Below are 22,205 nucleotides of genomic sequence, written 5' to 3'. Positions count from 1 at the left end.
GTGTGTGTGTGTGTGTGTGCGTGTGTGTGTGTGCGTGTGTGTGTGCGTGGAGTGATGCACGTGCCTCCCTGTGCTTGAGAGTATGTGCAGGCAAGGGAAGCTAGAAATCTGCTTAAAAGAGATGTTGTGGATAGGAGAGAGACTTAAAACTCCCAATACTTGAGGGAATCTTGCCCCATATTTGGTCCCACATGACTGAGCAGAAGAAAGGCAGGCTGAACCAAAGCCACGCAGCTCTGAAGAGCATCTGTTGTCCTCCCACAGAATATAAATGGCTTGTCGCTGAATTTGGGACCATGTGCTTTGCATGTGTCACACTAAGTTGTTGTGCCTTCTAAAATGTTGAGTTACACAGATTGTTCAAAAGTAACATTTTTCAGCAAGCCCCCCCCCCCGCCCCCCGCCACAAAACAAAACAAAACTGAATTGACATGTAATAGCAGAGTGCTTTTCAGCATTATGAATGTGAAATCTCAATTACAAGTCACTCAACCACACTCGAGGCTGTGAAAAAGGATAAATGTAACATCAGGGAAAATAGCGTTTGGTTCAAAAGTGTGCTTTAAATTCTAGTTGGTGTTTCCATCCAAAATATAACACAGAAAATCTTACTGTCCAAAACGGGCACTTCTGTCTGTGCAAATTCACACAAATGTTAAGATGACATTTTTTTTCCTCCTGTAGTTGACCACTATAAAAAAAAAAAGTCCAACCAGAGAAAGGATGAAGGCATTTGCAATCGTCTGAAATGTGATAAAGTTGACCTACCTTGAATGAAACTTTTCAACGGTGCTGTCACGAGCCGAGTTGAGCACATTCCGGTGTTTGCGGGCAGACGTGTGAGGGCCAGGAGCGAGCGCGCAATGCTCGGCCACATTCCAGCGGGAGGCACGTGCGCCGGAGCCATGTCCGGCCGTGTCAGAGGGCCGGCCACGCGCAGCCCGGCCCGGCGGCGGAGACCTTGGGACGGCCACACGGGGAGACGGACTGAGCCAGACTGGGCTCCGCTGCGAGGCTTTTGCGCCTCGCCTTTCCTCAATGAAAGCAATCCCTAAGAGTGAATGGGTAATGAGAGACCGGCTCCTGAGAATTTAGCTTTCTTAATCATGTTCATAATTAATTCAAGAACATTGATAATTTCATTACATTCTTTTTGTCTTATCAATAAATGATGTGCCTGCACTTTTGGTCTTGTGTATACGGGAGAGAGGGAGGAAGCAAGGGAGGGAGAGAGCGAGAGAGAGAGCGACAAGAGAGGTGATACTGCACTAAAAGCACAAGAGATGGAAAATGATACAAACAGGGAAGTGGCAATTATAATCTTTGACCAAGCCACTGGCTGCACAATATGAAGTCAAGTGGCTACAAATAATTAATAAGGCCTCCTGGTGTGTGTGTGTGTGTGTGTGAGTGCGTATGCGTGCAGCCGAGGGGACGTGGGGGGGGGGGGGGGGGGGTTCCAAAGCATTTGTGCTGACGACGTCTTATTGGTTGACTGTTGTTTCACCCGCCCACTTTTCACAGATATGTGATCAAATATGAAAATGGATCCAGCAATGTTTGCAGCAACATTGTGTTTGACACCCTGTTAGTGACGCAGTTGCACAATAGACTCACCTTTGCCGAAGCTGGAGGACGCCGGCCTGCCTTTTAATGCCCTTCGGAGCCAATAAAGGCTCAGGTTTCAGGGCGATTCGTGATATGGAGGAGACCGCTCTTCCTCTCACTCACCGCCGACCACCTCCCACCCCACACGCACACTTCTCTGCCCTCCGCCAGGTCAGAAAACCTAAAAAAGAACATGTGGAGCGCTTTATTTCTCTCTGTCTTACAGTTTCCAGTTATGTGGCAGAAGGAGTAATGAGAGAATATGCATTTTTAATACTTCATTTTCAGAATACTCCAAAATAAGCCTTCACCTCATAATTAATCAAACCGTTTGCCGTTTAAAGCTGCCCTCCATATAGAAGTGATGTCATGGCTATCCCCCGCTTCCTGGCTATTTGGAGCAACACTTGAACAAAAACAAATGCCTCCTAATTGCGAATCATCCATTTGACAGCAACCCCACAAATGAAACGTGCCATTTTACAGCCAATCCCCAAAAGCCTTTGCTTCATTTCTACATTTCAAAGTGGCGTATCCAAAAATCGGCAAGAAATATCCGATATTCAGCCGCCATGGAGGGCGCGAACCTCAGATACCGTGTCATGACAGGCAAAGAAGCTGACTTTCTATCCACCTGAACACTGTGATTGCTCAAAACAAATCTTTGGATGCATTTCAGCCTTTTCTCTTGCATTAAAAAAAAGTCTTTCAGAGACGTTTTGAAATCTCTTGCCAGAGTGAAAATGAAGACTATTTTCAAACTTTAGCCTGTACATAGATGTTCATGCCAAAGACGGAAATTTGTTGTCAAAAGGCCCTCATCCATTTAGAAAGACTGCAAACGAGACAAGCACGTCTGCACGACAGGGCGGTATCGAAAACGGACGGCATTCGCACACTTCTAAATGAGGGTATGTTCCTCAGTGGACGTCCGAATGTGTTCATCACTTTATGATTCGATAATAGATCGATCAGTGTTGTCCGGGTATCGTTTGCATGAAATCCGAGTCGCTTGGTGACGGGCGTGACGCGAGGCTATTTGGGTCCTGACACTTTTCAAATGGATTTGGAATTGATTGCAAAACTGACGGCTGAAGCCCCGATGCAGCATTAGCGATTCAAATACTTTATGTCCTATTTCTTGCTCATGTGCCACAGGCCCTCGTCTTGAGATATGGCCAGCCTAACCGGGGAAATTATCGAATAAAATACCAAAGTAAAGAGGCAAAAATAGAGATTTACAGCAGGCCATTTCGACAGTAGACTTGATATAAGAGGTTCATAACAAGTTTTGCATTTCACACCCGGGCCCCCAACATGTGCATTTTCCTCATCTTTTATGTGATCTATGCATGCGGTACTCATCCTTGCGACGTGTCCTTCTCAAACGGATTGCTACAATACTTGTAATGATGGTCCATGCCAGCTGTGCAACACCAGAGAGAAGGGAGCAGCAGGCTATAGCATTACCATAATACCCTCACCCTCCCTCCACTGTCCCAAGGGAACAAGTGGGCCTTGCATGGGGATGTGGGCTGTCTTGGCTGTGGAGAGGACTCGACCGGCTGCTGCTGGACCTGCAGGCTGTATACAATGCGTGTGCGCGTGTGCGTGTGTGTGTGTGTAACAGAGAGAGAGAGAGAGAGAAAGAGAGAGAGAGAGAGAGAGGGAGAAAGAGATATATACACACACTTACACACACACACACTTACACACACACACACTTACACACACACACACTTACACACACACACACACACACACACACACGAGGCTGAACCTGCCTGTGGGCAATGTAATAAAACCAGCATACGCTGCTGGTGGTGACGGTGGCACTGCTGCTATAGCTGCAAAAGAGGGGATAAATATAAACTAGGCCTGCATCAAAGAGACGGCCCTCCAGTCACAGCCTGACTTACACCCTAATAATTAGGGCCCTACCCAATAAAACAGGGGGTTGTGGCCATGCATCTATTTTACTCGTGCTTGCAACTGCAGTGAAACCTGCGATTGGATTCGGTCTTGGATCGAGCTCAGGTTGGATTCTGTGAATTTAGGAAAAATGTCATCAATTAACATGCCATTTTGTAGTTACTTGGATTGGTACATTTTGATATTATTAAAAAAAAATACTCACTAGAGTATAGATAATAACGAGATAATCAATAAATAACTAACTTTTTTTATGTTTGAACTTGAAATGTCCAACTACATTTGATTGCACCTCTTGTCTCGTGCCCATTGCTGCACATCAATGTTTACAGTCCCTTTAGCGGCTACATGCTAACGTCGGAGACTGGTGCCATATCACAAAACGACGGCGTAATTAACTTGTGGTTTCTTAACATCCTAAATCAGCAACTGAATATGATTTTGGAATGGTGTTGTGTTGAGGCTGGTAGTAACTATGTAACGGCATCAAAGTAAACCAAAAATGTCGAGAAGGTAAGTCATTTAGCCGTCGTGCCACCATGCGTTGAGGGCCTACTTGAAAATAAATACTTAGTCTCTTGCACTGGTGTCAATTTATTATTTGGTAAGCTTTTATTTTGAAGTTAGCCTTTGTGTTGGCGCCGTGTTACGTCGCAAGTATGTTTGCAGCTTTTTGACATGTCCAAATGACGGCACACGTGCCGAATAAACTGTTACTGGAGGAAGAAAAAAAAAATCCTCGTTCATGTTTTAAAATATGAGCGATCCGAACTACTCAAGGAGTCGTATGAGCATCATAAAGTGCAAGATAAGAGGTAGTGTAGGCCCATGTGAAGTCCCAATACACCATAAAAAGTTCCGGTATGCCCGAGGCTAAAATCGAGAAGTGCCGGTATTCCGTAAAGCTGAGCACCGGACCGCTGAAACCACTGGACACACACACACACACACACACACACACACACACACACACACACACACACACACACGTATATCTCCACTGTCCAGATTATCGCTAGCCAATCCATCGAGTGCTATGTAAAACATTCTCCTGTGTGCTGTCTGATCTTTTTGTACTTATTTAACACATCTTTCTCTGGGCTATTGTTCAAAATGCACAACACTTATCAAGATGGGATCCAAACGAGAACAAAATGACACAATATTTCCCCACATGAAAATCCTTCTCGAGAAACTTTATATGCATCTATTTTCAGCATTATATTTGCTGAAAATGCCTTATCATCTATGAAACCATATGTTTCCTTGAATTTCCGTACTTTGTCCCAAACTCTGGCGACATCCATCCATCCGTTTTCTAATCCGCTTATCCTCCGGAGGGTCGCGGCCGTGCCGGAGCCTATCCCGGCCGCCGTCGGGCAGTAGGCGGGGACACCCTGAACCGTTTGCCAGCCAATCGAAGGGCACACAGAGACCAACGACCATTCGTGCTCGCACTCACACCTCGGGAGAATTTTGAGTGTTCAATCAGCCTGCCGTGCATGTTTTTGGAATGTGGGAGGAAACCCGAGTACCCGGAGAAAACCCATGCAAACTCTGCACTGTGAGGCTGACGTGCAAACCAGTCGGCCACCGTGCCGCCTCTGGCTACATCGTACAGCTAAATCATTCCTAAATCACACTGATGTGAGATTGCAGAAGGGAGACAGAGGAAGGTAGTGAGAGTGAGGGGAGCAGGCTGGGGCGGCAGTCAAGGCAGGGGGCATCAAACTAATTAAAGCAAGCATTTGTCAGAGATTAAGCCTTAAACAGAAAAGGTCACCTGAGCACCAGCGCTCACTGTTTCGCCACTGTGCTCTTAGGGCAGTCTAAACCTTTCCGAGCTAAATGGTAAAGACGCTATTTGGCAGCATTTTGGGGCGGCGGGGGTGGGCGGCCGTGCTCACCGCTGGTGAGACTGACACTCGGGTCATTGGTTCTTTGCCGTCCATTACACACGCTGGTCAAATCTGGCAATTGCTGTCATTTAGGGATGAAAAATAAGTGCTGGACAAGATCAATAGATGCAGCCGTCTGTAGCAGCAGTGATTAATTGACTGTCGCCAATTAATGAGCAGCCTGTTGCACAGCAATGCAATCGCAAAAGGAAAACGGGTCTGATTGAAAACGTCTTGCCGTTCAGTCAGGCAGTGGCTATTCTGCAGCATTTGTTTGGCTTCACCAAAGCATAATAGGCAGCTACGGATGATTTGGAGAACATTTGTTGTTTTTAATCATACCGTGCACAACACAACTAATACGGAATTGATATAAACATGACATGTACCGCAGTGTACACGGGGGAAGGCTGTAATAATCAAGCACGTGCTGGAGGCACCGTTTGCAGTTCAGCGATTTCTTTCAGGTACCGTGGAGTTGTTCAACACAAAAGATCTATGATGATGAAACAAACATTTTTTTGGAAAATCAAAAATGGTGCCTGCAAACAACATTGGCGCGCCTTTATCTTTTATTGTTCCAAGTGCTTGTGTGCGTGGTGGATGGAATTCAAATGTGGCCAATGGACATTGAAACATAGCACTAACATACAAACTGGAATCAGTGTAACAGATTAATTTGGGAGCAGTCAATTGTAATTGTGTTGGGGACATGTCCCGGGTGGAGATAAATGAAGCATGGGGCATGTTGGTTTAGATATGAGTGATAGCTTTCGAGGCAAAGTGTACAAGGGAATCATTTTGTGATGAGAATGGTCTAATTTGATTGCTGAGTAATTACTGAAAAGACAAGACAATCGCATGCTTTTGTCTACTATAAACTGGGTATAAAATGAAATGGAGGAATCGTGAAGACGTAAATAAATCATGCAGCACCCACCAGTCGAGACATTATTTTTAGTTAGGAGAGAGAGTATGTAACCAATAAGTATTTTTTTAAAGAAATAAACCCGCCCCTCTCTAAGTTTTCACACAACAAAGAGAACATAGGAGTTTACTTCTGAGCAACAATTTATTTGTTTACAAGTTAAATTCATCCCGAATGGAAGGAATGTGTAGCACTGTACACACTGCCTTATCTGCCAGAAGAATATTACACCAGTGGAACTCCTTATGCTGATGTTGCTTCAATTGTAACCTTTTTTTTCCCAAAGGTATGTTGAATTATGCAAATTACATCCTATTTTAAGCAACTCAGTCGGGATGAGCAACTCGGCAGCTGGGATGCAGATATACTGCATTTACCCTTGAAACACAAACAGACTGTTTTGGGCAAATATCACATGATGTGACCAATAACATTAATGTACTTCTCTAAATTTGAAAAAAAAAAAAAAAGAATTAACGTACAAAAGCATTGTCTAATTCTGATCATATGCACAACAGGGATGCACAAATTCAAGTGAGACATTCAACCATGACTATTTTATGAAACTGTGAAAAGTAGAAGAGGTGACAAAACCTTGGCTCGATCCATTCTTTGGGAAAATTGTTCGATGACATCAAGTCCAGCGTATCATGTGATTTCCTGTTTTTCCTCTTCTACCATTCTATGAAGTTAACAGGGTTGTGCGCATGTCATGTGAGACACACGTTCCTAATTAAGAACTATTATTTACAAAATCCTTTTTTTGAAAATATACTGTATGTTCCTACTGTTACAAGAGGCAGCAATATAAAATTTATATTCAAGTATTTTTTCTCTACTTCTTTTGTTATACTTTTTTCTTAGAATGATTGGGTGACTATGTGGTTGTTTTGTATACTAAAGTGTTTTGGCTCGTCAGACTTTCCGTAGTCCGACTTCGATTTCCGCATCATATTTGGCGCGCGTTTCCGTACTTCCGGTTGGCTCATTTGAACCTCCCTCAACAAAGTGTTTCACGTTCGCGTTTGAAGTCATGGCTCACCACTTTCAAACTTCAACACTTTGTTTGACTCTGCCGATATCGTGTCAGATATGCCTCGGAAAGGTAACTACTACATTTCTTACAGCGACAACGACGGGAAGTATTCCCGTCGTGAAAGAGCAATCGACAGAACAAGCCGGAAGTGTTTGTGCAAGCACAAACGTCGGTTACAACGTAGTCTTGAAACTCTTCGACTGCCCTTAGTCGAGCATGACGTAGCGAACAGACTGTCAATGTATTGCAGGTCAGACAGCCGGTTATCTGTGGCAACCATCACGTCTTCTGTTCGTCCTGCATGGAGATGTGGTTAAAAAAAGCAAGCCAGTGCCCCTCATGCAGAGTCCCCATTACGACCGAGAACCCCTGCAGAGAAATTATCGGTGAGCTTACACAAGACACTCATTTGCAGATCTGTAGAGATCCAGTGCAACTCTGTCCAAATATCAAAAAGGATTCTCTTGTTCCCTCACGCAGCCGGAGAGCAATGTTGTTCGATTATATTGTAATTGATGTTTTCAAGTGGTATGAAGTTGCATACTTGGAGCTGTGCGTCATGTATTGACCCAAACACTGCTTTGTATATCAAAGCAGTGTTTTTATCAGAGGTAGGAGTAAGTCTCATATGTGCAAGTTGCAAACTTCAAGTCTCAAGCAACCCCTGAATCAAATCGCCATAAAATTTCAAGCAAGTCAAAACATTTAAAGTGACCATTAGCAATTTTGTTTTTTCGTTTTTTTCCCCAGTCACTTTGTAATCAGTGACAGAGTGTCAGCTACGGAGGAACGCAAATGAAGTAGGATGTCACCATGTTTGTTAGCTGAGAGGAGCTGGTCTCGAAAGTTAAACGTATATTACACTAATGTCATAAATATTTATAATGGAGGGATCTTGATTAGTCCCACATTGGAGAAATTAGCATAGTCTCAAGCAGCAATAGTCGGTACAAGGAATAGAAAAATAAAATGTGCACGAAAGGTACATTGCACAACTATTGTCGGCATCAACCGTCCATTCAGCAATGTTCTTTTTTTTGTGTGTTCATTTTGATGTTTGCCATCTCCACTCAAATCGACTTGCTTTCTTTTCCACGGATGAGAACGGAATCGGTCAAGGCTAATGAATCCATGGACGCAGATATTTGAATGAATTATCAAAAAAATTCACTAAAAGCCACTTGTACGGTTTTCATTTCAAATATTAGCGATGATATTTGATTTGTTTGTGCCATTTTGCATCCATGTTAACTTTTAATTCTGACTCACCCTAATTTTAATTTGTTTATTCGTTTGTTATTTTAACAGTTTAGCTTCTCTAATGGAGAGCTCGTTAAGGTAACTAACGTGTTCAGACATGATTTATTTCTGAACTTATTGTTGAATTCAACAGTTTTTTTTTTTTAGCCCTAAATTTGTATGATGCTATACGCCGTTGCCGTGACACGAGATGCAATTTATACCGTGAAACAAATGTCGCACAGCCCTCTGGAGAAGTTCAACTTTTTCTGCCGCTCCTTGTCTGACCTAATGTGCAAGTTTAGCCACAAATCTCTGTGTTGTTGTTCTTGTGCGTTCTGTTGCAGGAGGTACAAATGAGAGTGAGCACACCGAGAGCCCCTCTGTGAGAAAATGTCTCAGGAAAACTCGGGGGGAGCTGCTCCTGCGAGAGTATGAGGTATTGGTCCATCAGACCGCATTGTGTCATAAACAGTGTTTTCTTTTCTTTTATTTATTATTATTATTTTTTTTAAAGAACACCAACAAACCTTCATTTGAGAAACAAATTGTGAAATGGAACGAATAAACACGTACAGTTTGGGGAGGGGTCAGTCATTTCTGAGCAGTTGCTGTTGCTGAAAGGCCCATTTGTTTGACTTGGGAGTTAAACTGGCCCCAGTTTTCAAAATTTCTCGACAAAGATAGTATTTTCCTTTTTTTTTTTTAATTGACAGGATGATATATTTTCAAGTTTTCAGTAAATTAATGATGTCGGTGTGCTAAAATGAGCATTTTCTGCAATTGGTCCTTTGCCAGGAAGAAATTGAAGGTCTCATCAGAGAGAATGAAGAGCTGAAAACCAAAAATCAAAGTCTGGAGTCGCAGCTGAGGACCACTTTGGATCCCTGCACGATTAACCCTGCGCAAGCCGGGGACAAAGGAGTGGACCCGAGATTCATGGACGAATTGGCAAAGAGGCTGCCAACAGCCCAAAATGTTTGCGTTGAAGTCAAAGAGGTCATGAACAAACTGAAGGAGGTAGGCAATCTTTCACCCAGTAGGATTCCCTTTTCCGGACCTTGAATCAAGTACTTTGTGAAAAGACACCCGACCGACGCTGATGCCTTCTGCTACTCTTGTCACCCTCAGGCGAATAAAGCCCTGCGATCTCAAAATGTTGAGCTGGTACAAGAAAACATGAGACTGAAAGCTGAGGTGGTCAGTCGATCGCCACAGAAGTGAGTACCTTATTTCGGTTGAAAGGGGTGATTCTTGTTTGCGGAACGAGACTCTCTCTCGTGACAAACTTGAAGTCCATAGACGCACCTCGTTCAAGTCTCAAGGCCAAACCTTGTCAATTCATATTTTGGCGCAATATTTTTGTGAACTGTCGTGCCGTCCGCAGCTGTTGTCGACTAGTTTTCATAAGCGGCTGACTGCCCGCCACTGGTTTTGCCGTGATTTAAAATTTGAATTGCTGTTGAATGCCGTCGTGAAGGCCAATTTGCGACGACCAACATGTTGGAGCGTGTGAGCTTACGCAACCAAAAAAGTAGAACGCAAAAGTAATGTGTAGTCAACCGGTCTCTACAAATCAAAAATCCTTTTGACTTTTTTTTTTTTTCGTTTTGGAGATTTTATTTAAAGTTTAACTTGAACGTACGGTATAAATATAATAAATAATTTAAAATACACAAAGAACAAGGGGTAGGGTTAGATAATTATGATTTTTTTTTCGTCTTTTCTTCTTCCTACTTCCTTTGAAGGTGTAAAAGATGTTTTTTTTTGTACTTCCCTTTTACTTTCTACGAAATTGCAGTCATCTGTTTAGATGTTGAATAAACAAACAAATAGTCACGAGTTTACCAACCGTGGCGTTTTTAACAATGCTAAGATCAAGAACGACACATTTCATTCTAACCCTCACATGCACATCTGCGCTTGATTCGACTCGGAGGCTTTATTGCGCGATAGCTGAAAGCGGTTTGAGGAGTAAAACCGCAAGTTTTGAGTGAAAGTGTTTCACGCGCTTTTGCTAGCATGGAAGGTTTCTTGCAACTTCGTCTTACCAGATTTGACTCTGTGTCGAATGGCTTGCACAGAAGCAAAATTTGTGCTTCAGGTCAGTTTGGTGGCTTGAATAAATTCCCGGAATGCAAAAATCGGATGTAACTATTGATGATTTTAAATGTTAAAGTGCCCCCCCCGCACTACGCTCAACTCTAAAACATGTGATTCATCGGCAGGTTTGGCCGTTACACTGTTGCTGCCTTGGAAGCGAAAATCCAGCAGTACCAGAGAGACGTTGAGCACCTAAAGAGGGCTCTGGAGCGCAGCGACCAGTACATCGAGGACTTGGAGAATCGGCTCAGGACGTCTGAAAAGAGATGCGCCGAGTTGCAGGAGGCGTGCAAAAAGAGCACGCCGGGGTTTGAATCCCTCAGCCAGCAGCAGAGGATCCACATGATGATGAGGAGCTTGAGCGATGACGAGAGGGGCTCCATCTGCAGCAATCCCGAGGCAGACGCGCTTACGCTTTCCAAGGCTCGCAGTTTGATGTTCTTTGCGTGCGCGGATCACCAGGACTCTCCCGCGAATCCCCGCGGACTCCCCAAAAAGGGCGAGGACTTGGACGGCGCCTCCTCGGACTTGTTGCCCTCCACCCCTTCGTCCGCCTTCCGCTCGCTGACGCTGAGGAGCCCCGGCGTGCGCGACAAGAAAGTTGCCTTTAAGCCCGTCACTCATCTCAGGAGGATCGATTTCGACGACGTTCCCGGTCCAGCCGAGACGGCCGCGGAACACCAGTTCGGGTTCACTTTGCCTCGGACCGCCGATGACTCAAGACCGCCGAAGCCTGTTTTTTGGGGGTCTTGGAAGTTCCCAAAATCCAATGAGCAATCGTCTCCCGGTCCAAGTAAACGAGTCTTGCCCACCGATTCCTCGGACGACGGTTTTGTTGCAGACGAGCCCGACAGTTTCCAAAAGTCCAGCGAGGCCTCCATGGACGCCGCTTACCTCAACAAAATCTCCGAGTTGGACTCCATGATGCTGGATGTGGAGAGCTCCAGTAGCCGCGGTTCTCAGCTCTCCCCGCCGTCCTCCCTTCCCGCCGACCTCGACCAGAATCTGGTCCCCGATCCTCCGGGGTGCTCTGGCGTCGTAGCGCAACGCGGCGCGGCGAGTAACAACGAGGCTCCGGGAGGCCGCCGTGCCGGAGAAGGACGTCCTCCGTCGCTGGCGTCGGATGTGGACGAGAGCGGCGTGGATCACGGAGGGACGTCCCAGGCCGAAGAGCTCTCTTTTGATTTGCTCTTCGATGCCGTGGAAGAGACTCGGGTCGGTCCCCGCGGCCCCGTCAGTCCGGCGGGCCCGCGGCGGGATCGCCGCGCCTCCTCCTCCTCCTCCTCCCCCCCCGGCGGGAAACCTGCGAACGCATCGAGAGAGCGACACGCACTCAACGCTGGCCAGCCAACCAAACGAAAGTCCCACAGCCCCTTTAACGCGAGCAGTCCCACGAAACTTTCAAAGCTCATGTGAAGTTTTCAAACACTTCCCTGCGTCCTCTGCACTGGAACATGTTGTGGTCGCATGTTGCTCACAAGATTTTGCCCATCAAAAGTTGGCCGTCTGTGAAAAACAGGATGGTCTTATTGCTTTTTTTTTTTTTTTTTGTGTGTGTGTGTGATAGCCCCAGTATAGGAAGGCGGTCAATAGTCATTCTGGTCTTCTAGTGTTGAAAATGTCAGACAAATAACTGCTGTTTTACTTAGCACTGCCGGTCTACTGTTTTCATAATGTTTCCTCTCTGACCTTTTTGTCCTAGAAGATGTTAGATATGCAAGATTACTGGGAAGAGAAAGTATACAATGTACCATTGCCCCCCCCCCCCCAAAAAAGGCATTTTCATCACACCTCAGCTAGGCGGAAATGCTACATTGCGTTCAGTAAATTTAGTGACTAACATGACAACATCTGTGACGCTTCCTCTTTATTAGGTGCACTTCAAAAATCCCTCTTGTAACTTATTCATTTTCTTTCATTTAAAGCAGAAAAGCGGCAACTCTCTACGGCTGAGAGCTTGATGTATAAAATCGTCACACACGCACACACAAACATAGTAATTCAATTGTAGCAGAAAGCACTTTATTATGCAAATTTAACGTGTATTTCACACAGTGCTAATCACTCGCATGCAATTTTAATTGGACAACCGTTGTGGTTTGAATAAATGAAGAGTTAATTCATTGAGATTCATTAATTTAGATAAGGACTGTACAAGGAAGGTTACACTGGAGTATTAAATCAATTTGCTCAGCGCTCCACTGGAGGCGACGAGCTTGGAGGATGGAAGGTGCTTTGTAAACAATCGACGTGGTACATTTTCGTCGTGTGTCCATGGAGTCGCCTTGTTTTTGTCCGTTGCGCCGGCATCAAACGTACATTTGTCCCACGCGCCAAATGGGGTCAAATCCGAGCGGAACTGTGTTTGCTCGTTCGCTGGACCGGCGTGAAGAAGGCCGTGAAATATTTTTGTTCCCCGCACGACTGTCGCCGCTGTGCTGTTCCAAACCACTGCAAACATTTTTTTTTTAAACGTGTTGCGTTATTAGAGAGCTCCAATTTAAAAGGAGCGTTGATTGTCATTGTGAAGCCAGAATTGTTCTCTTTCATTTCTGTCGGTGGAGTCATGTGAAGTCAATGATCTCATTTTGTTTATTTTTGCTTTCCCTAAACATATTCAATAAAAAAAATTTAAAATAAACTGCAAGTGTCCGTACGGATTTTAAATTGGAGTTTTTAACACAATGGTAACGATTTACTCTCCACGATATCCTCAAATGCGTGTCAAGATACGGTTTGTCTTGAACTCAATTTGGATGCTGAATATCGACTCTTTTCTCTCCCATCGGGAACGCGCGTTCTCCTCGCGGGGGGACGAAGTCTTCGCGGATGGGAGACGTGGCCGCCGAAACGAACTCAACTCTGCCATCAGCTTTTCGCCTCCCATCTCAAAAGAATCAAGCGGCCGGTTCCGTGGCGAGCCGGAGCGGCGCGACCCCTAAAAAAGCGCGCACGCCTCGTCTCGTGACGTTGGTGCCTGTGCCCCGAGAGCAGTTTTTTTTTTTTTTTTTTTTTTTTAAATCTGTCAGCCTCTCTTCGCTGCTCTGGCACTTTCTGTCTCGCGAGAGCAGCCGGGCCGGGCTAGACGAGATCTGAGGCGCTCAGGTGTAAGAGGCTCTCTCATCCCAGCAGCGGGGAAACAGTAGACAGATAAAGTGCGCGTGAGAGACTGCAGGCATCTCTGTGATCTCCGAGCTCAAGGCTCGACTCGGCGCACACACGCACACAAGAGCGCGCGCTCGGCGCCATCACAAGCGCGTCGACAAAAGGATCACTGGCGGTGTCAAGGACTGCCTTTTCGGGCTCTTTTGGCCGTTTTAGCCCTCGCCCCTGCGCCGCGCACTTTTATCGGGGGAGCTCGCCAAGATGATGTCCATGAACAGCAAACAGGCGCACTTCGCCATGCACCCTTCGCTGCCGGAGCACAAGTACACCACCCTGCATTCCAGCTCCGAGGCTATCCGGAGAGCCTGTCTACAAACTCCACAGGTAAAAAGAAATTCTCCGTCCAACTTGAACGGCTTCGAAGTCGAGGTCTGTGGCGGAGCGACGACAGGGCGTAATTCAACGGGTCGCTCCAAGGCGCATTGACGCGCGCGGATGTTTTGTTTTCGTTCGGGTATTCCGCTGCAATTGCTGTCATATTTTTCAAAGCGCGCAAATGTCGACTTGGCTTTTTATTTATGACTTCCTGCTTCGAGAGAGAAATAGCTCTCCCTCAAGCCGTGTCGCCCAAAAGTCCCAACTGACAGATGCACGTATTCACGTTCTCGCGAAACGAACGCCCCGTCATTCTGAGCGCTTCTTTTGACTTTTCTTCCGCCCGCAGCTGCAAAGCAACATTTTCGCCAGTTTGGACGAGACGCTCCTGGCCCGGGCCGAGGCTCTGGCGGCAGTGGACATCGCCGTGTCCCAGGGCAAGACGCACCCGTTCAAGCCCGACGCCACGTACCACACGATGAGCACCGTGCCGTGCTCGTCGACGTCCACGGTGCCGCTGGCCCATCACCACCACCACCATCACCACCACCACCACCAGAACCTGGAACCCCCGGACTTAATGGACCACATCAGCTCGCCCTCTCTCGCCCTCATGTCCAGCGCTCACGACGGGCCCGGGGGCGGAGGTGGCGGCGGCGGAGGAGGCGGCGGCGGCGGCGGCGGCGGCGGCGGCGCAGGGCTCATCTCCAGCGCCTCCGCTCCCGCGCACGCGCACGCCCACCCGCACTCGCACATGCACGGCTTGAGCCACCTCTCGCACCAGGCGGCCATGAGCATGAACTCGCCTCTCACCCACCACGGCCTCTTACCGGGTCACCACGGGGGCAGCCAAGTGTGCCCCGGGCTGACGGGCAGCGGGCTGCCGTCCATCAATGACTCGGACACGGACCCCAGGGAGCTGGAGGCCTTCGCGGAGCGCTTCAAGCAGCGGCGGATCAAACTGGGGGTGACCCAGGCGGATGTGGGCGGCGCGCTGGCCAATCTCAAAATCCCCGGCGTGGGATCGCTGAGCCAAAGTACAATTTGTCGCTTCGAGTCGTTGACTCTGTCCCACAACAACATGATCGCGCTCAAACCCATCCTGCAGGCGTGGCTGGAGGAGGCCGAGGGGGCCCAGAGGGAAAAAATGAGCAAGCCGGACATATTCAACGGAGGGGAAAAGAAACGCAAGAGGACCTCGATAGCCGCTCCGGAGAAGCGGTCCTTGGAGGCCTACTTCGCCGTTCAGCCGCGGCCCTCCTCGGAGAAAATTGCAGCCATCGCTGAGAAATTGGACTTGAAAAAGAACGTGGTGCGAGTGTGGTTTTGCAACCAAAGACAAAAGCAGAAACGCTTGAAATTTTCCGCCTCCCACTGATGCCAGGCTGCGGGGACCAACACAAAAACAAAAGTTCTTGTGACTGAATTTGGGGACCAATGGACTGCAGTCAAAACAACAAACACCATTTTCAGTCTTTTGTCGCTGGCGAGTTTCTACGCCGGTGCGCAACGGGCTTCGGTCATTCTAGAAGAGGCTTCATATATATATATATTGGTTATTTTTTCACGTTATCGGTGAATGTGAAGTATGCAAATATCAGATGACACCCACCGTGCGCCGTCCCTGTAACAGGGGGGCAAAATTGAGCGACGTCGACGTCGCCTTTGAAAAGACGCGGGGAAGGGAAAACGGTTTCCAAAAGCCAGTTGATTTCTCCGAACAGGCCTATTATTTCCACTAATAGCCATTCACAAATTACCTCATTGATTGTCGTATATACTGTGTTTTTGCTTTGGCTCCCGTCGGTGTCGTTCAAGAATAATCCACGTGACTTTGATTTGTTCATGAGTATTTGATTTCCGTCTTTATTCATGTTCGTGATGGAGGCTGCTACAATTCAAATTCCGTTGCGAAATCGCGCGGCTGTCAACGAAAACTTTGGCCTGCGCGGAATTCACATTCACAGGCAGCATTTTTGTTTTTATCCCCTCAAGTAAAGTCTCCCGCGTCTGCCGTGGACATCTTTCGTTCGATTTGCACAAAAAAGGCCCTTTATTTATAAGAAACGTCCACGTCTTTTGTAAATACGTACATCACTTTATCACAAGATTGGAGTTGTGTTAGAATTAAAATGATCGGGTCACGCGTGAAGGTTAACAAGAAAATAGGAGGGGGGGCCGGGGGGGGGGGGGGGGAACACCACCAACCAGAGAGCACGAAAAGCCTTGTCTGCTGATGAAAACAAAACCGAAAGGTCCTTTCAGTGTTTTAGTTTGCAGTGCAAGCACTCTATGCATTATTGGAAGAGGAATTATTCATTCATATTCTTTGGTACGGTCGAGCCGTCGACTGCTGTAGAACTTGCCTTGTGATGGTGTCAAGTCACTGTTAACTGCCTGTGTTCACATGAAGTTCACCACGTTGTTTGTCGTGTTCAATGTGAAGGGAAACGTTGTCAGGATTTTTTTTTCTTTTTCGACTACGTGCACAAGGACATCTATGTTTACAGAGCTGCGACGACGCGTGCGCCCTGGAATTGTCTTTTTTGAGCTGCGCTCTCCTCACAACTTGTCACGCACACGCATTTGTTGTCCCCCTTTCTTTTGCTCTTACCTTCAATTGTACGTATTTATTTTGTTCATCCTATACGCCAAATTCAACAGGGAGGTGTGCTCCAGCAATCTTCGAATAAATCGAAAAATTAAAGTTTGCCTCTCTGGTTGTGAATGGCACACAAAACGAAGACGTTTCCTGTGGTGTTTCATGGCAAGTGTTTGAAATTCATCGAAAATCAAGGAGCCGACGGTCGCGAAGGCCTTCGTTTGAATTCCATCTTCTTGTCCGAAATAAAACATGTTCGTGTTCACAAACTCAACCCAGATGTGATTGCATGAAGAGCGGAACATGCAGTGTGAGTTCGTTTGATTCGGGTCAATTAAATAGAGGTGATTGTTTTTTTGTTTTTTTTGCAGCTCCCAAAAAATGAAAAGGAAATATTTGAAGCAGAAAACAAATGTATGTTTAACGAAGAACTGAAACGAGTCTTGGATAGGACCTTTTAAAAACAATATACAGTGTGTATATATATATATATATATATTTAGATATATATAGATATGTATATTATATTTATATATATATATATATATAAATATATTATATTTATATATATCTATATATATATATATATAAATATATGTATGTATGTATCTATCTATCTATAGATCCTATAGATAGATATCTATATATCTCCGTTCTGAAAATCCCTGCGTAATTTGCATGTTGTTTGGAACGCCGCCGCGCCACGGCAATCATTTTCAGCACCACGAACAGCTCCGCCGGCGGAGCGAGGAGTGATGCATTATTGAAAGCTTCTATCAAACAGCTCTGGGCGGCTGTCTCGCTGCACAGGGGCCGTGGATGAAGTCGGACGCTCTGCCTGCACAATAGCCTCTAATATGTTAATGGCCGGAGGGGATGCCCGAGGTTCCGTCCCCAGCTGGCTCGCCTACCATATGTCAGCCTGTTACGACAGAGGCCTCTATTAATCAGAGGCATATTTCATCGGGAACTTCGCCGATATCATAACCAACCCTTAAAGTGCCATCAAGAATGGGTCGAGGTGGCGTTGCCGCACGGGTCCGCCTTTACGTGCGTTCGGTCTGCTTTTCGATACTTGGTGGGGCGTGACTTGCACCTTCGTGAGCGTTCCATTATTCTGACGAGGACTTCTGCCAAGCAGGTTATGTTTTCATCCTCATTCATAGCTCGTGACCGTAGAGCAAAAAAAAAAAAAAAAAAAGTTCAACCAAAACCACTTTAAAGCGATGACGAGGTGCGGCGCGAGGTTCAGGAGAAAGCGTTGCAATTTGTTGCACTCCGTAGTAAAAACTGCAGCTCAACTTAGCCTTGTTCACGTTGTCAGAAGTCAATTTTCTGTGTTCATTTCCCAGAAAAAAAGAGAAACGCATAGAACTTGTTTGTGTGTGTGTGTGTAGGAAGTGCAGTTATTGTGACCATTTTCTGCGCCCCCCCTCCCTAAAAACTCGAAATGGTAATATTTGTATTCGGGCGCAACATTAAAAAAACATTTTATCGAAACACATTGCAAAATAAACGAAAATGAAAACGTAGCTGTGGTCTCTCCGGTTGATTTCGTCCACAGTTGTATAGCCTTTGTAACACAAATTTAATAATAATAATAATAATAATAATAATAATAATAATAATAATAATAATAACAATTACAAGGCCATCCACGATGGTGATGATTATTCCAGTTCCTCCTCTTCCTCACGTTGGTACCGTGCATTGCACGAGACCGTCTCATATAAATTGCACACCTTCGGGCCATTAGTCGGGGCAGTAATTAATCTATAGCGTGGATGTAAATAAAAGGAAATTGGATTCCTGACAGATGAGACGCGAGCTTCTCTGACACCGCGCACGTCGCCAAATAATGATGTGAGCACACGTTATGGCAACGCGGCGCGGCTCAGATTTACGAGCGTCTGACTTTTTCGAGGCTGCAAGCCGAAGCCAGCGGGCCCGCGAGCTAATCGCGGCTGTTAGGCAGCGGCGCGAAGATGGATGACATCATTAGAACGCTTGCTAAAAGGTGCGAGGAATGGGAGCGCGAGCTCGCACACCGCGTCGTTTCTTTTCTGACGTTGTTCGACTTCAATGCGCTCCGAGAAAAAAAAAAGAAGAAAAGAAAGAATAATCCGAACGCCCGTCGAGGGCCCAGTTGAGGCAACAATGCGCGGGGGAGGGAGGGAGGGAGTGAGTCTGCATGGCTGCGGCTGGCCTTTGACGGAAATGTCAAACCGGGGGATGTCGAGGGGGTAGATCCCCCAGATCTGCACTCATTTCCCATTATATTTGCTCAGTAATCCGCGGTGGCAGCCATGCATCGCCCAGGACTGGTTTGAGAAGCGACGCTGTTGACACACGGGTATATTTCAATCACACAGGGTTCAAAGTCAGACGAACGACGTATTTGTCTAATAAATCCGCCATTTAGCAAGAAAAATATTTGATCTTGGGGGGGTGGGGGGTGGGGGCTGACCTCTCGTCATGTCGCCACTGATGCTTCGAGGATATGCGGCTCGCCCGCATATGGAAAGATGGCAAATTGGATTCGCTCGCGTGAGGGCAACGCCGCCAGTGCGCGCGAATATTTTCGGAAAACTTGAGTGGGAGGGCGCACAAGTTGCCTTGCACGAGTCAATTTGACATTGCGGTGTTTCATGCATGCGCAATACCTGACATCCGATTAAAAAAAAGAAGAAGCGGTACTTATCAATAAAATCAGCGTTGTTCGCAAATAAATAAAACGATCAATAAAAATGTCGACCATCAGTGTTTCTGGTTTGCAAAAGAGAAATTCGGGATCTTGTTGGCCCGCGCAGCTTTACATATATCACGAAGCCTCTCTCGGTGGTTTTACAGATTGAAATAAATAAACGAGGAATCTGTCACATTCAGCCACTGTGCCGTTTGTTGATAAAGGATTCATGTCGGCGTCGTTGGATTGAATGTGCGGTGTAGCTACCATCAGGCCTGAAAGAATTTTCCTTCCGTCACTGTGGCTTTGGAAACAATAAAAGACGTGCACTGTGCAAGTAGCACTTAGCACTTAGTCGCAGGGGCATTAGACGACAGACTCATGGCAGCCAACTTGCCATTACAATAAACTCCGGTAGTTCATTGAAATGAAATCAACGTCGGCCAACTCGGCGTTTCCGAGCAAGTTAGAACGCAGTCCAAGAGGCACACCGTCCACATGAGCGGAAATTCCAACGAAAATTCCCTTGCGTGGGGACAACCCCCCTCAAAGATACAAGTTCAGACGTACACATTTCTGTCAATGTCAATTCGTGCGAATGAAATGGCATCTATTTGGCGGTCCCTGCCTCTCAAGCGCTGCTCTTTGAACCCGAGTCCCGAAACCCACTCCGATGACGTCACGCACGTGGCACAAATTGAAGTGCATGCCACGAAAAACTCGTCATACTGTACAGTCCGTGCACCTCCTTTTGATTTGTAAATCTTGTTGATAAAGAAATTGTGTGTGTTACAGACAAGATAAAAATACTACTACGACGACTACTACTAATAATAGCACTGTATTGCAAAACATACATTTAAAATACAGAATAAAAGATCATAAATAAATATACTGCACTTGATGTACGCAGGGTTGTTTACAATGTTCACTATCGTGTACCAAACTAGAAGAATCTTTCATTTTTGCTTTACACATACTTTAAAATAGATTTAAACAAATAATAACAACTCTTCTTCTTCTGCATCTCTTTTGGAACTCTGTGGGCAGTGGGCACATTTTTTTTTGATTGTTTAGCTGATAAAAACCACATTTTAATTTCTATTCCAAGCACGCCCTTGTCTAGTTTGTGTTCACATTATTGCCCGTCAATGTATCTTTCAAGTATTTTGTTTTGTTTACGGCCACATAGGCTATACCATTGCTGTCCGGGCAGTACAGACAGAGCTGTTTTATCTGTGTGCATGCTATGTGTGGCAGAGAGCAGCGAGCTCTCCATCCGTTGATATTCAATATGTTCCGCTGTACACATGGACTTCAATAATGAGGAGAGTGTCGGCCATCGGTTGTCCGCCACCACGGCATCAAATATTCATCACTGTTGATTAAACAGCCGGCAGCTGCCGATCGTCCGGGTGTCAAATTTTTATCCTGCTACCCCAATACGCACCCACCCAGCTCGACGGAATACATCAAATGGGGCTGGAAGAACACTTGAGGTAACCATGAAGTCCAACTAGTGTATGTGTGTAAGTAAGGGTGCGTAGGCTACCCGCTGGTGTGTGGGGCATCGCTTACACTTTAACACCTTCCTTACCCCAGTGTTTCCTCTCCTCACTGTGGATATTTATATGTAAGACAGCGTGAGAGAGTGAGAGTGAGAGAGAGAGAGAGAGAGAGAGAGGTTTCTGAGCCACACTAAATATTTCATGAGCTGTTGGAGTAGAGGAAAGAATGCCCAGGAAGGTTGGTTCAACTCATTTCTTGAATTGCATTTGAGGAGTATTGAAGATGAACACACACACACACACACACACACACACACACACACACACACACACACACACACACACACACACACACACACACACACACACACACACACACACACACACACACACACACACGTGTACAGCTGTACATTACATCGTCACTTCCTCTGCAGACTTTTAGGAATTGTGCAAAACAGTAATTGGAAAACAAGCATCTGAGTGGGCCATAGACAAAGAGAGAGCTCGGCTTACCGGTCATTGATCGCGTCTCTGGGATCCTATTGGCCTCTTGTTACTCAGACTGGAATATCATCTTCCGGATCCTGTTACTGGAATATACGACACATGACACAGCTGTCAGATCAGCCTCTCAAAACGAGTGTCAACCAGCCAACACGATACAAATGAGAATTTCTACTCCATTTCTGCTCCATCTACAAATAGATTGCACACTGTATCAATAAAATTTGAATCAATTAATACATCAATCGGGACATAATTAAATGTCCCTATTTCTAATTTTATGCTATCAACTTTTTGATGAAACGTTTGGAGAAAGGTATGTTTGTAAGGAAATGGAGGAACAGCTCCACTTGCGGATGACATAAAAGGATTAATAAAAGGGGTCCAAGAATGGACCCTTGAGGGGTGCCACACGTCATGGCCATTTGGTCAGATTTAAAACTTCCAATGGTCACAAAATTACTTTGCTCCTAGTAAGACCTGAACCATTTTAGGACTGGTCCATTAGGTACCAGTCGATGAACGTAGAGCCTCTAGAGTATTTAATGAACCTCACATTAGGTGGAGTTTGGAAGGTGGAGGGAGGCCAGAATCCATCCACCCATTCATTTTCTAAAACATGTCATTCCAGGTAATTTGAGCAAGTGTGTATGAAACTGGGAGCCCTTTGCATGAATC

At 45.9% G+C, this 22,205-nt stretch overlaps 2 protein-coding genes and 1 long non-coding RNA gene across 8 annotated transcripts in view; 2 read left to right on the top strand and 1 right to left on the bottom strand.

Annotated features, from left to right (window-relative positions):
• The window catches only part of LOC147208052 (uncharacterized), a 66,418-nt gene that overhangs the window by 24,318 nt on the left and 19,895 nt on the right, over nt 1-22,205 (bottom strand). For 5 of the 6 annotated variants that reach the window (XR_015100536.1, XR_015100539.1, XR_015100538.1 and 2 more), the window contains exons 2-5: nt 21,537-21,613; nt 10,919-12,047; nt 1,618-1,789; nt 769-1,051 (exon numbers count right to left, since the gene is read on the bottom strand). This is a non-coding gene — a long non-coding RNA (uncharacterized LOC147208052). The remainder of the gene's footprint in view (nt 1-768; nt 1,052-1,617; nt 1,790-10,918; nt 12,048-21,536; nt 21,614-22,205) is intronic. The other variant, XR_015100537.1, reaches the window with a different exon arrangement.
• On the top strand, nt 7,351-13,351 carry obi1 (ORC ubiquitin ligase 1). The gene is made up of 6 exons (XM_086107860.1): nt 7,351-7,471; nt 7,653-7,788; nt 8,989-9,080; nt 9,440-9,661; nt 9,773-9,861; nt 10,870-13,351. The coding sequence occupies exons 1-6, from the start codon at nt 7,400-7,402 to the stop codon at nt 12,158-12,160; spliced, it is 1,902 nt and encodes a 633-aa protein (XP_085963986.1). The 5' UTR covers nt 7,351-7,399; the 3' UTR covers nt 12,161-13,351.
• pou4f1 (POU class 4 homeobox 1) lies at nt 13,748-16,404 on the top strand. The gene is made up of 2 exons (XM_086106612.1): nt 13,748-14,233; nt 14,574-16,404. Exons 1-2 carry the CDS (start codon nt 14,111-14,113, stop codon nt 15,600-15,602), a joined length of 1,152 nt encoding a protein of 383 aa, XP_085962738.1. The 5' UTR covers nt 13,748-14,110; the 3' UTR covers nt 15,603-16,404.

The sequence above is a fragment of the Hippocampus guttulatus genome, chromosome 3, assembly GCF_054856545.1.
Source record: "Hippocampus guttulatus isolate MCC_2025c chromosome 3, RoL_Hgut_1.0, whole genome shotgun sequence".
In the NCBI taxonomy this organism is placed as follows: Eukaryota; Metazoa; Chordata; class Actinopteri; order Syngnathiformes; family Syngnathidae; genus Hippocampus; species Hippocampus guttulatus.
This window is presented reverse-complemented; position numbering and strand designations above follow the sequence as displayed.

Excerpts from the sequence above, each read along its gene's own strand:
- pou4f1 (XM_086106612.1), top strand. The coding sequence starts at position 14,111 with ATGATGTCCATGAACAGCAAACAGGCGCACTTCGCCATGCACCCTTCG. Across the intron at positions 14,234-14,573 it reads CCTGTCTACAAACTCCACAG|CTGCAAAGCAACATTTTCGC; the intron begins GTAAAAAGAAAT and ends TTCCGCCCGCAG.
- obi1 (XM_086107860.1), top strand. The coding sequence starts at position 7,400 with ATGGCTCACCACTTTCAAACTTCAACACTTTGTTTGACTCTGCCGATA. Across the intron at positions 7,472-7,652 it reads GTCAGATATGCCTCGGAAAG|GTCAGACAGCCGGTTATCTG; the intron begins GTAACTACTACA and ends AATGTATTGCAG. Across the intron at positions 9,662-9,772 it reads TCATGAACAAACTGAAGGAG|GCGAATAAAGCCCTGCGATC; the intron begins GTAGGCAATCTT and ends TGTCACCCTCAG.